The sequence below is a fragment of the Salvelinus fontinalis genome, chromosome 11 (assembly GCF_029448725.1).
Source record: "Salvelinus fontinalis isolate EN_2023a chromosome 11, ASM2944872v1, whole genome shotgun sequence".
Taxonomy (NCBI): Eukaryota; Metazoa; Chordata; class Actinopteri; order Salmoniformes; family Salmonidae; genus Salvelinus; species Salvelinus fontinalis.
The window spans coordinates 33429588-33445308 of NC_074675.1; the positions used below are offsets into that span (position 1 = coordinate 33429588).

General features: G+C 40.4%; 1 protein-coding gene across 1 annotated transcript; it reads left to right on the plus strand.

Moving 5' to 3' along the window:
* The first annotated feature begins 2999 nt into the window (after nt 1-2999).
* si:dkey-6n21.13 (P2Y purinoceptor 3) lies at nt 3000-5128 on the plus strand. The gene has a single exon (XM_055937111.1). It carries the CDS (start codon nt 3217-3219, stop codon nt 4633-4635), a length of 1419 nt encoding a protein of 472 aa, XP_055793086.1. The 5' UTR covers nt 3000-3216; the 3' UTR covers nt 4636-5128.
* Nucleotides 5129-15721: the final 10593 nt, after the last annotated feature.

The window sequence follows — 15721 nt, forward strand, 5'->3', positions numbered from 1 at the left end:
TGAAGAGACCTCTGTTGGCATGTCTTGTGTGGTATGCATGGGTGTCTGAGCTGTGTGCTACTAATTTAAACAGGCAGCTCAGTGCATTCAACATGTCAATACTTTTCACAAATACAAGTAGTGATGAAGTCAATCTCACCTCTACTTTGAGCCAGGAGAGATTGACATGCATATTAATGTTAGCTCTCCATGTACATTTAAGGGCCTAGCAGTGCTGCCCTGTTCTGGGCCAATTGTAATTTTCCTAAATCCCTCTTTGTGGCACCTGACCGTACAACCGGACAGTAGTCCAGGTGCGACAAAACAAACTAGGGCCTGTAGGACCTGCCTCGTTGATAGTGTTGTTAAGGCAGAGCAGTGCTTTATTATGGACAGACCTCTCCGCATTTGAGCTACTGTTCCATCGATATGTTTTGACCATGACCGTTTACAATCCAGGGTAACTCCAAGCAGTTTAGTCTTCTCTACTTGCTCAATTTCCACATGATTTATTACAATATTTAGTTGAGGTTTAGGGTTTAGTGAATGATTCGTCCCAAATACAATTCTTTTCGTTTTTGAAATAATTATTGTAATGTCCCAACTCTCTAAATGCATGGCTCTTATCTATTATATTAAACACTCAGATAAATAGAGTAGTCATGAAGAAGCGATTGAGTTAATTAATTTGAATTTAAAAAATTGCACCTGTTGGTGTATATAGGACCTATATTTACCTAAATCCTCTATATTGTATGCGTGAAGTGATGTTGATTGCACACATTCACAGACATACACACATCATGTGTAGCCCACTCGCACTTGCTTGTGTGTGTGTGTTTTGGGCAGGGGGGGGTCGTAACTGGGCACGTGCAAAGCACTGGACAAGGAGATAGCAATGTGGTGATGGTACAGTATAATGGGATAGTAGGACCTGAATGAGTTGGAGTTCAGTAGATAGTGGCCAAATGTGAAGCGACCCACACATGTTCATGAATGACATACAAGCCTCAAGATGAAAGAAAAGAAATACAATGACACACAAGTTAATGAGTCAAGAGTATGAAAATGAGGTCAAAGAGGAGGTGGGAATGGATGGGTGGATGCATATGGAGTCATTGGAGGGTGGAGGGGAATGAAACGAAAGATGAACGGGGGGGGGGGGTGGAGGGATGGACTGATAGGACAAGGGGAAGTGTAGTTACTGATTATCGAGTTAATGGAGTGAGAAGAGACTGAATCAGCAGCATATAGTCGTACAGGAGGGCAAAACACACACAGGAGGGTAAACAGCACTGGAGATTGTGTAAGGGGCTGGGGGGAGTCACCGGTCAGCAAGGGGGAAGGAGGGAGGGAGAGTACAAAGGGAAGACACCTCATGGTGTATGTTGAATGAAAGAATGAAAGAAATTAAAAAGATGACGATAACCGTTTAGAGCCCTCAAACTCAATTCTGGACCTCAAAGCCATTTCCACATCATTTTTTCATTGTTCCTCTTTATTCAGGGACTGATTTAAACCTGGAACACCAGGTATGTGCAATTAACTATCCGGTAGAACAGAAAACCAGAAGGCTCTGAACCTTGTAGGGTAAGAGTTGAATACCCCGGGTTTAGAGTATGCTAAAAGTTCTATAACTCCAGACTTCCAGGTAACTGACAAAATAAAGAAAAGACAAACATAAATTGTCTTAATAGGGCGTTGGGGCACCACGAGCCAGAACAGCTTCAATGTACCTTGGCATAGATTCTACAAGTGTCTGGAACTCTATTGGAGGGATGGGACAACATTCTTACAGAAGAAATTCCATCATTTTGTGTTATGTTGATGGTGGTGGAAAACACTGTCCCAGGCGCCGCTCCAGAATCTCCCGTAAGTGTTCAATTGGGTTGAGATCTGGTGACTGAGAGGCCATGGCATATGGTTTACCTCGTTTTCATGCTCATCAAACCTTTTAGTGACCACTCCTGCCCTGTGGATGGGAGCATTGTCATCCAATGCTTTGGTAGCCAAAATAATGGCCTGCCTAGCATTTTTTCCATGACCCTAAGCATGATGGGATGTTAATTGCTTAATTAACTCAGAAACCACACCTGTGTGGTAGCACCTGCTTTCAATATATACTGAACAAAAATATAAATGCAACATGCAACAATTTCAAAGATTTTTCTGAGTTACAGTTCATATAAGGAAATCAGTCAATTTAAATAAAATAATTAGGCCCCAATCTATGACTGGGCAGGGGTGCAGCCATGGGTGGGCCTGGGAAGGCATAGGCCCACCCATTTGGGAGCCAGGCCCACTCAATAAGGGAGTGTCCTGACTCTCTGAGGTCATTAAAGATCCCATGGCACTTATCGTAAGAGTAGGGGTGTTAACCCCGGTGTCCTGGCTAAATTCCCAATCTGGCCCTCAACCATCACGGTCACCTAATAATCCCCAGTTTACAATTGACTCATTCATCCCCCTCCTCTCCCCTGTAACTATTCCCCAGGTCGTTGCTGCAAATGAGAACGTGTTCTCAGCCAACTTATCTGGTAAAATAATGGATAAATAAATAAATAAAATGGTAGAGAAATGAACATTGAATTCTCTGGCAACAGCTTTGGTGGACATTCCTGCACTCATCATGACATTTGCACATACTTGAAACATCTGTGGCATTGTGTTGTGTGACAAAACTGCATATTTTAGAGTGGCCTTTTATTGTCCCCATGCTGTTTAATCAGCTTGATATGCCACACCTGTCAAGTGGATGGATTATATTGACAAAGGCTAAAATGCCCATTAATAGGAATGTAAACAAATTTGGGCACAACATTTGAGAGAAAAGCTTTTTGAGCAAATGAAAAATGCCTGGGATCTTTTATTTCATCTCATGAAACATGGGACCAACACTTTACATATTGCTTTTGTATTTGTGTTCAATGTACTTTGTATCCCTCATTTACTCAAGTATTTCCGTTATTTTGGCAGTTACCTGTATATCCATATCATATCACTGTACAGGGAAGTATACTATGAAAATTCATTGATATGAGATGCAATGAATGAATGGGTGATTGTAACAACCCTCTCTCTCTTTCTTTCCAGGTAAACAGAATTTGAATTGTGAAGACAACATAAGTGAACTTGGGAATTGGATAATCAGAAATCAAACAGAGGCAACCAGAAGGAACAGTGGAATGCGAAGATGAGACATAATCTCAACTGACACGGAAACACCCAAACGTCACCATGACAACAACAACGATGGACACCCCTGCGCTCAATGATGACATTGTTGAAGGAGTACACCACCTCCTTAACTCCTTCTCTGTCAATCCCTCGCTCCCTCCCTCCTGCAGCATCGACGAGTCCTACAAGTACATTTTCCTCCCTCTGTGCTACTCCTTCACCTTCCTCTTCTCAATCTCCCTCAACTTTATCATTCTCTGGCGTTCCTTCAGACGCACCAAGCGTTGGAACGCCTCCCTCATCTACATGGTCAACCTAGCCTCCACAGACTTCATGTACGGGTTGTCACTCCCCTTCCTGGTGGCTAGCTATGTGATGCGTGACCAATGGATCTTTGGGGACTACATGTGCCGATTGGTCCGCTTTCTGTTCTATTTCAACCTGTATTGTTCTATATTCTTCCTGACGTGTATATCTGTCCATCGCTACCTGGGGATATGTTACCCTATGAGGACCATCACACTGGAGACTAAGAGAGCGGTCAAGGGGACGTGTGTGTTGGTGTGGGGGGTCGTCTTCGCTCTTACGTGCCCCATATTCCGGTTTGCCCAAACGAGCCACGTGATGAGAGGTGTAGGGGGAGAGGCTATGGCGATTACCAGTAATAACACTGGCACCGTTAGTAGTAACGGTACTGGGGAGGTGGAAACATATCAGAACTGTTGGGATGATGCCATCGATAAGGAGTTCCAAGACTATGTTCCATATGGAATCATCCTACATCTTCTAGGGTTCTTTCTCCCGTTCTCTATCATCGCCTGGTGCTACTCACATGTGGTTCTGACAATATTCCGGACCCTGCGCTCCCAGCCCCAGTCACAGCGAGGCAGAGGAGAGGGGGGTGGAGTACGTGGAGGAGGATTGAGAGGGAATGGAGCTGGAGTTGTAGGAGGAGGAGGACTTCAGGGAGGAGGAGAGGGGATGTCGATAGTTCTCGGCGCCCACTCTCCATACGCCCACCGACGGCGTAAATCCATCAAGACCATCATCACCATCACACTCCTCTTTGCCCTCTGCTTCTTCCCATTTCATGTCACCAGGACTATCTTCCTCATCCTGAAAGTGAAGAAAGGTGTCCCGTGCCACACCATGACGATGGTATCCATGTGTTATAAGATCACCCGGCCGCTGGCGTCTTTCAATGCCTGGCTCAACGCACTCCTCTACTTCCTCACCAAGGAGAAAGGGGGTGGCGCCCCCTGTTGCCCACCGCCAGACTCTACTGCAGCCAACCAGCAGCATGGGCTCCTCTGGCCACTGAGGAAGCTGGGAAGAGCGGGAGATGAGGAGGAGGGGGGCGACAGGGGCGAGAAGGGGGGCATGGTCAATAACAAGGGTAACAACAAAGAGACAAATAAAACGTCTGTACATTTATTTGGAGGGATGACCAAATCCAAGGTCAGATATACAGTGGAATAAGTTCAATTCAATTCGATAGACTTTATTCATCCCGAGGGTATCAATGCTGGCAGGCATAGGTTGAGTTGTTGTTGGTGGCGGAAGTCTTCTGCATTCCATGTGTTTCATTCAGAAGCAGACCTTTGTGAACAGTGTAAATGGTTGGGTGCAGAATTCAGGATGTGAAAAGGAACGGTTTGGAGACACAAAGGACATTAGAGATGATCATTAGAGATTATCTTACTATCATTGGCAGTATTCAAATGTTGATGAATAGATCTGGATGAGGATTGTGATACTGTACCATAAAAAAACAATGATGGACTCTGTTATATAGTTTTTTTTATTTTTATGAATTTGTTGAGTTGAAGGAAGTTATACCTCAGGAAAACAAAACTCAGAGACAGATTTGGTATCTGTTATTGTATCTTTTGATAACAGCCCTTGATGACAACTGTATTGGTCTATTTCCTATTCATCTTGTGTCTGACATTTTGGAAATGTGTAAAATATGACTGGATTAAACATGTTTAATGTAATGTAACTGTCCAATGAGATTGTGTTGTTGAATTGTGTGTGTGTGTGCTCCCACAAGGATAGTAAAACAAGGTAAATTCTCCCACGTGGCGACATTTCCCACGTCCCCATAAGGACAAAGGCTATTTTAAGTTTACGGGTTAGGTTTAGGGTTAGAGGTACAATTAGGGTTAAGGTTAGAATTAGGGTTAGAGTAAGGAGTTTGGGTTAGAACTATATGTTAAGGTTAGGGGTAGGGTAAGCGATAGGGTTAGGTTTAGGGAAAATAGGATTTTGAATGGAAATTAATTGTAGGTCCTTCACGAGGATAGAAGAATAAAATGCATGTGTGTGTGCATGTGTGTGAAAGAGAGAGAGAGTAAAAAATGGTCATGCCTTTGTAAACAAATTGGATTAGCAATAATGTTAATAATCTCCCTATTCACCTGAACTCAACCCAAAGGTCAACCTAACTAATGTAGTGCTGAGTGTCACACACACACACACAGAAAATACATTTTACAACACCCTAAAATCTGAGAAATACTCTCCACTCATTCACAAAAACAACCTACTTGATTTAACATGGAATGGGGTTGTACATTGTAGAATCTAGACTATAGTGATGTCACAAGCACTTGTCAGGAACTATGGATCCTGCAACCTACTCCACTCTGTCCTTCCGTTTGCTCAAATTATGGTGAGGTGAGACTGACGGACCGTAAAGACCTAAGATTGTTGTTGCCTTTAGTTCTGAGCTCTGGGTAAATTATTAAGCTGTCATTTGGGTTGTGTAAGTACAGAGAATCTGCTGTATTGATGGAAAACTACTTGTGTAAACATATTTTTTAATAACATACTATTTCCCCATGGAATTTCCTATGTTGCTGACTATCTTTCCCCTCGATCCACTATGTTCACAAGTTCACAACCCCTATTCCATCTCTTTGAAACAGATAAACTTATTGTCATTTGACTCGTTACAGGGGCCTAACATACCTAAGAGGTCTTGTACAGACGCATATACAGTATATATTTATCAGACATGTTTTTATGACATTTATGTTTTCATTGCTCCTAAAATAAACTCACAACAGTGCAACTCTCTCTCTCGCTATCCTGCCCTCTCTCTCTCTCTCTCCCGCCTCCACTCTCTGATCCTGGAAAAAAAGTATCAACATTGGATGAAGAGCTATTTATTGTCCATCAATTGAGCGAGGTATCTAAGAAACAGGAGAATGTAGCAGGCAGGGTGCCAACTGAAAGGCTTAGTTCCATCCTTGTACACACAGAAAGAGAGAGAGAACTACATAATGTTAGTAGCTTACACACTTTTAAGACAGCGTATTCTTATCTGAAAATATATCTAATGCATATTACATGGCAGTTAAACAAATAGTTTACCATACTAGTCAAAGGTGTTGTATGCCCTCTAAGGCCTAGACCTACTATATCTCTGGCCTAGTTGAGGAGTGAAATGCATAGGCATACATTGGTGAACTGAAGGGGGCGACAAATCCTCCCATTTCACCCTTTCCCGGCTTGGAAATTCAAAACAAAACCGGTTATGTAATTTCCCGTGCTGCACTACGACTAGAACAATCTTTGACGGTTATTAAAATTGAACAAAAAAAATAAAATTAAATCATAGGAGCAATTTTAAGCAAAAGTGAATAGCAATATGAATTAGGCTAACAATCACACACCTCGTGCATTTTGTTAAAAATTTAAATTCTACCGTTGAAATTTATATTAATTTTTTTCCCCTTTTTCTCCGTGTCACCAGTGTGTGTAGAGCTGTCGAGGCGAGGCGTTGGCGCCATTTTCAAACTTCTGCTGCAAGAGAATGAATGTCTTGGTTGTAAAAGATATTTAACGAATTAATTTATATTTTCTGAATTGCATTTACACGGGGATTTGTTTTGTTTGTTGCATGAATGGTCGTTTCTTCATGGGACGAGGACGTATTTTCTCATGGTAAGCATTTTAGCATGCCTTGTTTTACAGGCTAGATAACATTAGTTTCATTTAGCTAATGGTAGCTAAAAAGAAACATGAAGTTAACTAGCTACGTTTTCGACTGTTTTGTGGGCTGTTAGCCAGGAAATATAGCAAGCTACATTTAACAATTTCAACCGTCGTCATGTATTTCAAAACACTTTCACTCAATCTCAAGATAGATTAGTAGCTAACCTTATATAGGATGACTAGAAACTCGGCTAAGTTAACAAGATAGTTAGTTACTACGTTACTTTGGTGGAATAGCCATGTTTAGCTTACGTCGCTAGCTCGTTTGAAATCTTTATGGCAGTTTAACACTGCAGTAAGATTTAGGCGACTTAAAAGTGAATATCTTTTAACGTTAGCAAAGTACCTTCAGCGATGTAGTTAGCTAAAGTAAATTGATTCAAAGTTACTGTTATCTAACGTTAGCTGCTAACTATTAAATGGTTAGGACAGTTATGCTACGTCGGTGTCACACCCCCGTTTCAGTGCGAGTGCCATAGGTTTGCTTCGCGAACCCCTCCCCCAAATCCGCTCATGCAACCCCCCCTCGACAATCTACTCCACCCCCATATGTTCATATCAAATATTCGCTGAACTTGAAAATAATCACAAAACTGATTGTAAAGTTACAAAATGTTAGTAAACGGCTGAATAAGTTGTTTAAATTGAATTAAGTCTGTAGGGTAAACGGTCAACTGTGGGGGAAATCGCAACGACATTATCTGAATCAGCATTTTTTTTGTCGACCCAACCCCCGTACTGTGCCATCTAGCTAAACACGATACATCATATGAATAGATAAACAGAAAAAATATCGACAAATGTTATCTAACGTTGCATTGATCGATTGTAGATCACTTGAACCATTGTGACTTTCTTTGGTGTGCAATTTATACTAAGTAGCTTACTAGTTCCCTGTAACTGACGACAGTTGCCTGTCTTGCTCCTTGCCCTTTAGCTATGTTGCAAAATTTGATAGCCATCGCGTTACTTTTAGCTAAGATTGCGCTCTGATAAACGATGCTGTTCAACCATCAAGTTTAGTTAAAACCGTAGATAATGTATTCATCGGTGAATAATTTTACAATTTCTACATCTCACCCTATTCTTGCCATAAGATCACAATCTAAATATTTTAATGTATTGGATGATAGATACAATTAGTTGAATTTGTTTAATAAAACGTCTCCAAAATATTTAGAATAATACATAGGAAGAGATGTTGAATAGGTCAATGTAAAAAGATTCATTGAATTGTTCCTAGTGAAAACCAGAGACCACCATATCGAACCTTGTATTTGTAACTGCGTCATCGTTGATGCCACGTACTGCACTTGCCACTGTACAATAAAAATGTTTCCTTTGCTTCTTTTCAGAACATCATATAGTCCCATTCATTCAACTGCAATCTAGTATATATTCATATTGTGTGGAGTAAATCATTCATGTACTTTCAATGTATTTTCTGGTGCAATTTATGGTAAAGAAAAATGTATGCATGTCAATTAATATAAAAATAAGTAATAATATAGTGACCCCCAAACTAGGCGCCTAGGTTTTGAAAAAGCATTTACTTCACAATATGCCACCGATTTTGCTGAAGGACACACCCTACCAAACTTTTTAACCTAAACTCTATTCATGCAGATATAAGGCATGATCTAGAATCTGGTATCTGATCAGTAATATTTGTTAAGTGAGGCTCAGATTTCTGTGTACTGTAAGCTAAAACATCTGCTATCTTCTAACTAGTGTGTCATTTTAGCACAAAACCTACAGAAATATACAATCTGACTCATTTGACTTCTGCTAATAAACCACAATATATTCAGTCTATCATATGGCACTGCTATGAAACAGGTGTTCTTTCAAATAAAGGTTGATTTTTAAATGTATAAAACATTCTATACGTGCAGTGAATATGTCTCATATTTTAACATGGCCTAATTGAGTTTAGGAAGTCAGACGGGTAAAAGACAGCGCATTGCTGTATCATGGCCCCTGTTTAATACGCACTTTATTCCCTGGTGAATGTCTGAAAAGTTGTAGGTGTCTTTCTCTGAAGCATCTGTCACAGTACATTTTGTCAGGTTTGTGTGCATCATATTTGAAGCTATTTTCATGTTTGAATGGATTTGGATTGTGTGCTTGGCATGCTGTGGGCAGGATTTTAGACTTTTTCTGAGGTTGGATATAGTGGCTATTATCTGCTTAGCTTACACCCTGTGGCATATACTGCTAGGCTAATAATGACTTTATGTGACTGGATTCATTTGTGCTTGCCAGTTAAATGTGTGGTATTCTTTCAGACTCTATAATGCAGTGTTTCCCAAACTCGGTCCTCGGGGCACCAAGGGGTGCATGTTTTTGTTTTTGCCCTAGCACAACACAGTTTATTAAAATAATCCAAGCTTGATGGTTAGTTGATTTATTTGAATCAGCTGTGTAGTGATAGGGCAAAAACCAAAAGTGCACCCCTTGGGGCCCAGAGGACCGAGTTTGGGAAACACTGCTATAATGTAATGATTAAGCTTTTGTACTGGTCTGGGTTGTCTACAGTTACCAGAATAACCAGACAGGCGTGCCTATTTAGAGGTAGTTGGGCATTGCCAAGTCAACTTTGAGATGTTTTACTTTAGAATCAGAATTTCTGAATTGTGTGTTAAGTCTAAACATTTATGATGATGGCATTCTAGCTCTTTGTCTTTATTTTCGTGTGTGTGCGAGCGTGTTTGTACGTGCACTTATTTGTGTGGGTGTGTGGGGATGGTTGAGGCCTTCTGTCCCTGGTAAATCTATCTGTAGATCCAGAACTCAATTTTCTCTACTTTGTGTGCTTGCTCTCTTCCTTCTACTCCTCACATTGAACCCAGTCAAATTATTTGATTGCTGCTTTTCTGTTCGAACGATGATGTTGGCCAGAGACCCCAAAGGATCGGAGAGACTCGGATATGCCATTTTTTTTTTTTTTTTTCCCCCTGCCTGCTCGTCCTTTTCTTTTCTGTTAATGCGAAATGGAACTCGGACCAAGCTTGGAAAGTAGTCGTATCTTTTTTTTTTTGTTCAGCTCGGCAACGTTCATTTGTGGTTTGTGGCTAATGCCTTTTTGCTTCAAAAACTCTGAATTGTCGCTGTGGCAAAAACCACCACACAAACGCGCAATGACACTTTCCTTAATTTTTATTTCCCTCGCTCTCTGCTTTTCTGCAGTCTAGCCTGTTCCTTCTTTTGCCCCCCACCCCTCCCTTTCTCGCTCCCTCCCTCTCTCTTTCTCCCTCCGTTGGCGGAGTGAAAGCCTTGGCAAGACAACAAAAAGTCGAAGCGAGTGGCGGCTGCTGCTCGCACTGGTGCAGCCCAGACTAGACAAACGTACCCTCGCAAATTAATTTTTTCCAGCCAGGCCTTTACCCCCACAAGCCCCAAATTTCACACCCATCACCCCAGATACCTTGACGACCCCCTGCCTTTTTTTCAGATTTTTCGCACGCTCCGAAAATGACAATTTTTATTGTAGAAAGTGATGCTGAGGGAAAAAGAGTAACAGCTCCCCTTGCCTTTTTATGCCTACTAAGTTCCCCAAGCCTCCTCACTAGCTTCAGCGTAGAGCCGAGAGAGACTGCACACACAGCACAGCACAGGAGCCTGCCTTGGGGCCTGGTGGAGGTGAATAAGGGGGGAGGGCGGGTAACTGGGACTATGGCTTGGGGTGTAGTAGGCATTTTCATTTTTTTTATTTAACCTTTATCCAAAAAGTCCCATTGAGGTCAGAATACCTCTTTTTACAAGGGGGACCTGAGTGTAGGAGTGTGGCGTAGGAAGAGATATTGGTGTACTAGGGGACAAAAGTTTTTTTGGGCACATTTTAGGACTTGGTTCAGAAAACCTCCCCATTAGGAAAGGGAGCCCCCAAAGCTTCTTTGACATTTTTTGTTCTACTTAAATTAGGCTATGTTGTTATTCCCCAATGATAATTTCCTTGAGTAATTTTAGTCCTTTTTTTCTCCTTTTTTATTTTGTATTTATTTATTGAGTTATGGGTGAAGTTTTAGTTGAAGTTTGTGTGTGTGGAGCGAGAGGGTGTAGAGAGTACATTGGCCTTCAGAGGTGCATCAATATAAGGAGAAATAGGCTACTACACACAAGGTGTGGGCTAGATTTAATTTGAAGAGGGTGTTTACATTGTGTTATTGGCCCCCAACCATTCCCCTTTTTTCCCATTATTTTGAACAAGGACCCAAGGTAAGTGAATCCCTTCTTCTCTTTCTTCTTTATTTTCTCCTCTGTTTCAGGTCTTTTAAAATGGCCTCTGATTTGAATGGAGAGAGACAAGCCTATCTATGTCAGAGAGAAACACTGAAAATGATTTTCTACTACCTCGTATGTCTGTCGCTCTTCCTGCCTCACATTTTCTCATTCTCTCTCCCTTACCCTCCCTCGCTCTTTCTGTCCCTCTGCAACCACTCTTTCTGCCTCGCTCTTTTTCGTTCGTTCTCTCTTGCCCCCCTCCCTCTCTCCCTCCTTACTCATTTTGAATGAGCCTATCTGGCAATATAGAGTGAGAGAGAACAAATGCTTGTTGCCTGAGTTCTGACGTGATCATTGGCTTTTTAAAATCTCTAATGAGCTACTCATAATGTCTTCCTGCTTTTCCGGAATGAATAATAATAATATCAATGTGGTCGTGTGGCACTAGTCTGAAATAGGCTAATAGGCTATGTCATTATCTTCTAGCCTTTCCATTATTTTAATTGTATGAAAATTGTGAATTAGTTTGGCATTAATCAATACTGTCTTGGTTTTTGTCTGGTCCTACTAGGACAAATGCTATTTGACCTTGAAGTGTTTTTTTTCTCTTCCACATTGTAGGGTTAAAGTGGTGGTGATTTTGTTGAAAGTCTTAAAGTATGGCCAATTGGTGTTCATTCTGTTAATATGAATTCATATCAATAGTATATTGGTGAAAAGTTTAATTTCGGTCTACTTTATGCCTTGGAAATTCAACTTTTCTAAGTCTAAAAAGTTTATGCGAGACCCCCCCACCCCTTCCTAAAAAACAAATATTTTTCTTACTTGCAACAACAACTATCACAATTTTTACAGATTCGTTCATATTTCAGTAATTGGCTTCACTGTCTGTTCCTGTTTTGTCTCTTAACTTTTTTTTCAACAGATCACAAAACGGATTCCAAATATGCAGGTCTTAATAAAACTAAAAACCTATTGTAATTTATGTATGCGTTTTGTCTTATCTGTGTTCTGCAACTGGAATCGTGTTAGTATAGCCAGATTTGAGGGCCACATCAGTTCTATTTAAACAGTCAAGTCACTCTTCTGTATCTTGATAACACAAAAAATGTATTACTTGTCTCAAATGTAAATTCAACTAAACACATTGTGTGTAAGATTAGCCTTATTCGAGGGCCACATCAGTTCTATTTCAACTGCTAGTGCCAAGAACGGACCCCTTGTTGTAGTCATACAGTCAAGAGGCCTCTTGTGCCTCTTCCCCCTATTTTCATTCCCCTCTCCCTCCTCTCTGAGATGTGTGTGTGTGTGTGTGTCTTGTGGTTGCTACGTTAGCTGGAGCTCAGGTGTATCGCTGCTCGTGAATGTCAAGGTCACACCTTCTATGGGGGCTCTTTCGCCCTCCTTTTCCTCTATCTTCTATTCCCCCCTCCTTTCCCATTCTCTCCCTCTTTTCCTTAATTTTCTTTTCACAAACTCTCACACACACACGCACAGTCATGTTTGAAGATAATCTTGTCTTGATGACAGTGATGTCCCAAACGTTCGATTGGTTACTGCTGCATATAGGGTGATTTATTGTGGTGATGTCTGTCATTTCTATGATTAGAGTAATGACATGACTTATTATTTGTTTAAACTGGCCTTTTTTTCTGTTCTGTCAAATCTTTTTTTAAATGAACTTGTATTCCTGTTTTTACTATTGGGATAGATTTATAGATGTGGGGAGGTTGTCTTGATGAGAATAACTGACTCCTCGTGCTCTATGGTTTAGAATGGGTACTGTTTTCAAAATGGCACATTTTATAACGGTTATTCTACATATCGAGTTAATTGTGTTAATTTCAGCACATTATTTTCGGGATTCAGTTTGGCAATCTGCAGCACATAATGTCTTTTGTTTCGGGGGGGTTATTGTAGGCAATGGGGGAATAAACATTTATATTTTATTTAGTAACCAAAAACCATTTAGAATCATCAGAGTTATTTTCAATGTATGCGGATGTTGTCCTGTTTGGGCGTCTTGTATAAATTGTTCTTCTGCATGTAGCATATCAGTATACCACCTGTAAAACTTAGAAAAGGGGTCAAACAGGCAAAAAGGACAGGCTTTAAATATTAAGACTAAGTATTATACAAATAGTTATTTTTAAGTATATTTTTACAGACTCGGTTTCTAACATTCTGATAAAATTAGGGTTTGAATCGATACATTTATGCACCTGGTGTAGTTAGTGAACTGTTCAGAAAGTGTCCTCTCTCCCCCAACTTCTCTTTTTTTCATCATCATCCACCATTTTGTCCACTTGCCCACCATCCATTTTGTGGTCTCAAATACGTGAAGTATATCAAGTTGTATTATAATTACAGTTTAATTTAAATTCCTATGAATTACATAGAATTGACTTGGTATTGCATTTGCCAAGAAAATCATTTCACCATCTGTCTCTTATTGTTTTCTTAAGAAAGCATATCTATTGTTGTACTACTCACAACTCATGTTTCTAAAACTCTAGAAGCAATTTGCCACCAGAGTGTAAAAATCGCATATCTTTAAAATGTTATAGGCCTATATGTAATATCTTGGTTTTGTGTTATTTAAAGAATCTCTTTCACTGAAGTATGAGAGAGAGAGAAGAGAATCTTGTCAGATTGTTATGTTAATGATCTGTTTTCTTCTTTATCTCCACAGCTCTATACCATGGAGAATCCTCTCTCTCGCCATCTCTCTGGGGTACCCTTTAGCAGCACATCATGTTTTGCAGGTATCTAAAAGCAACTCCAAACCATTATGTGCTGCCGCTGGGAGCCCTTGGAATCACGGCAATTCCAAAAGAACACTTCTGCCAGTTCTGCCATTCCAATTCTGACTATCAATGTTCCATTCTGAAGGAGAACTCTCCTTATCTGCACTGGCAGTTGTCAGTGTTTGTTAAACCTGTAATGTTGTCAGCTTATCACTTTTACTGTTGGCTCAATGTCATGTTTTTTGCCTGTTTTACAGTGCCTACAGAAAGTATTCATACCCCTTGACTTATTCCACATTTTGTTACAGCCCGAATTCATAATGAATTCAATTGATTCTCACCTATCTACACATAGTACCCCATAATGACAAAGTGAAAGCATGTTTTTAGAAATGTTAACACATTTAGTAAGTATTCACACCCTGAGTCAATTAGAATCACCTTTTGCAGCAATTACAGCTGTCAGTCTTTCTGGGTACATCTCTAAGAGCTTTGCACACCTGGATTGTACTATATTTGCACATTTATTATTTAAAAACAAAAACAAATTTACTGTCAAGTTCGTTGTTGATCTTCACTAAACAGCCATTTTCAAGTCTTGCCATAGATTTCCAATTTGATTTGAAATCAACTGTAACTAAGCCACTCAGGAACATTTATTGTAATCTTGGTAAGCAACTCCAGTGTTTGTTTGGCCTTGTGTTTTAGGTTATTGTCCTGCTGAAAGGTGAATTTGTCTCCTAGTGTCTGTTGGAAACTAGGTTTTCCTATTTTCAAGGTATTGCCTGTGCTTAGCTCTGTTTCTTTTTATCAACAAAAGAAAACTCCTTAGTCTTTGCCAATGACAAGCATGGCGCTTGCAACGCCAGGGTTGTGGGTTCAATTCCCACGGGGGACCAGTACAAAAATGTATGCACTCACTACTGTGAGTCGTTCTGGATGGAGCGTCTGATAAATTATTTAAATATAACATGGTGCAGCCACCACCATGCTTGAAAATATGAAGAGTGGTACTTGGTGTTGTTGGATTTACCCCAATCATAATTCTTTGTATTCAGGACATAAAGTTACATTCTTTACCACACTTTTTGCAGTTTTACTTTAGTGCCTTATTGCAAACAGGGTGCATGTATTGGAATATTTTTTTCTTCTGTACAGGCTTCCTTCTTTTTACTCTCATTTAAATTAGTACTGTGGATTAACTACAATGTTGTTGATCGTCCTCAGTTTTCACCTATCGCAGCCATTAAGCTCTGTAACGGTGAAATCCCTGAGCGGTTTCCTTCCTCTCCGGCAACTGAGTTAGGAAGGACGCCTGTTTCTTTGTAGTGACTGGTTGTATCACTACACCATCCCAAAGTTCACAATGCTCAAATGGATATTGTCTGCTTTACTTTTTTTACCCATCTACCAGTGGGTGCACTTCCTCCCTGGTCTTTGTGGTTGAATCTGTGTTTGAAATTCACCGCTCGACTGGGGGACCTTACATTTATCTGTATGTATGGGTTACAGAGATGAGGTAGTCATTAAAAAATCACGTTAACACAATTATCCATGCAACTCGTGACTTGTTAAGCACATTTTTACTCCTG

Bases quoted from the DNA above. Each gene is read 5' to 3' on its own strand.
- si:dkey-6n21.13 (XM_055937111.1), top strand. From the start codon at position 3,217: ATGACAACAACAACGATGGACACCCCTGCGCTCAATGATGACATTGTT.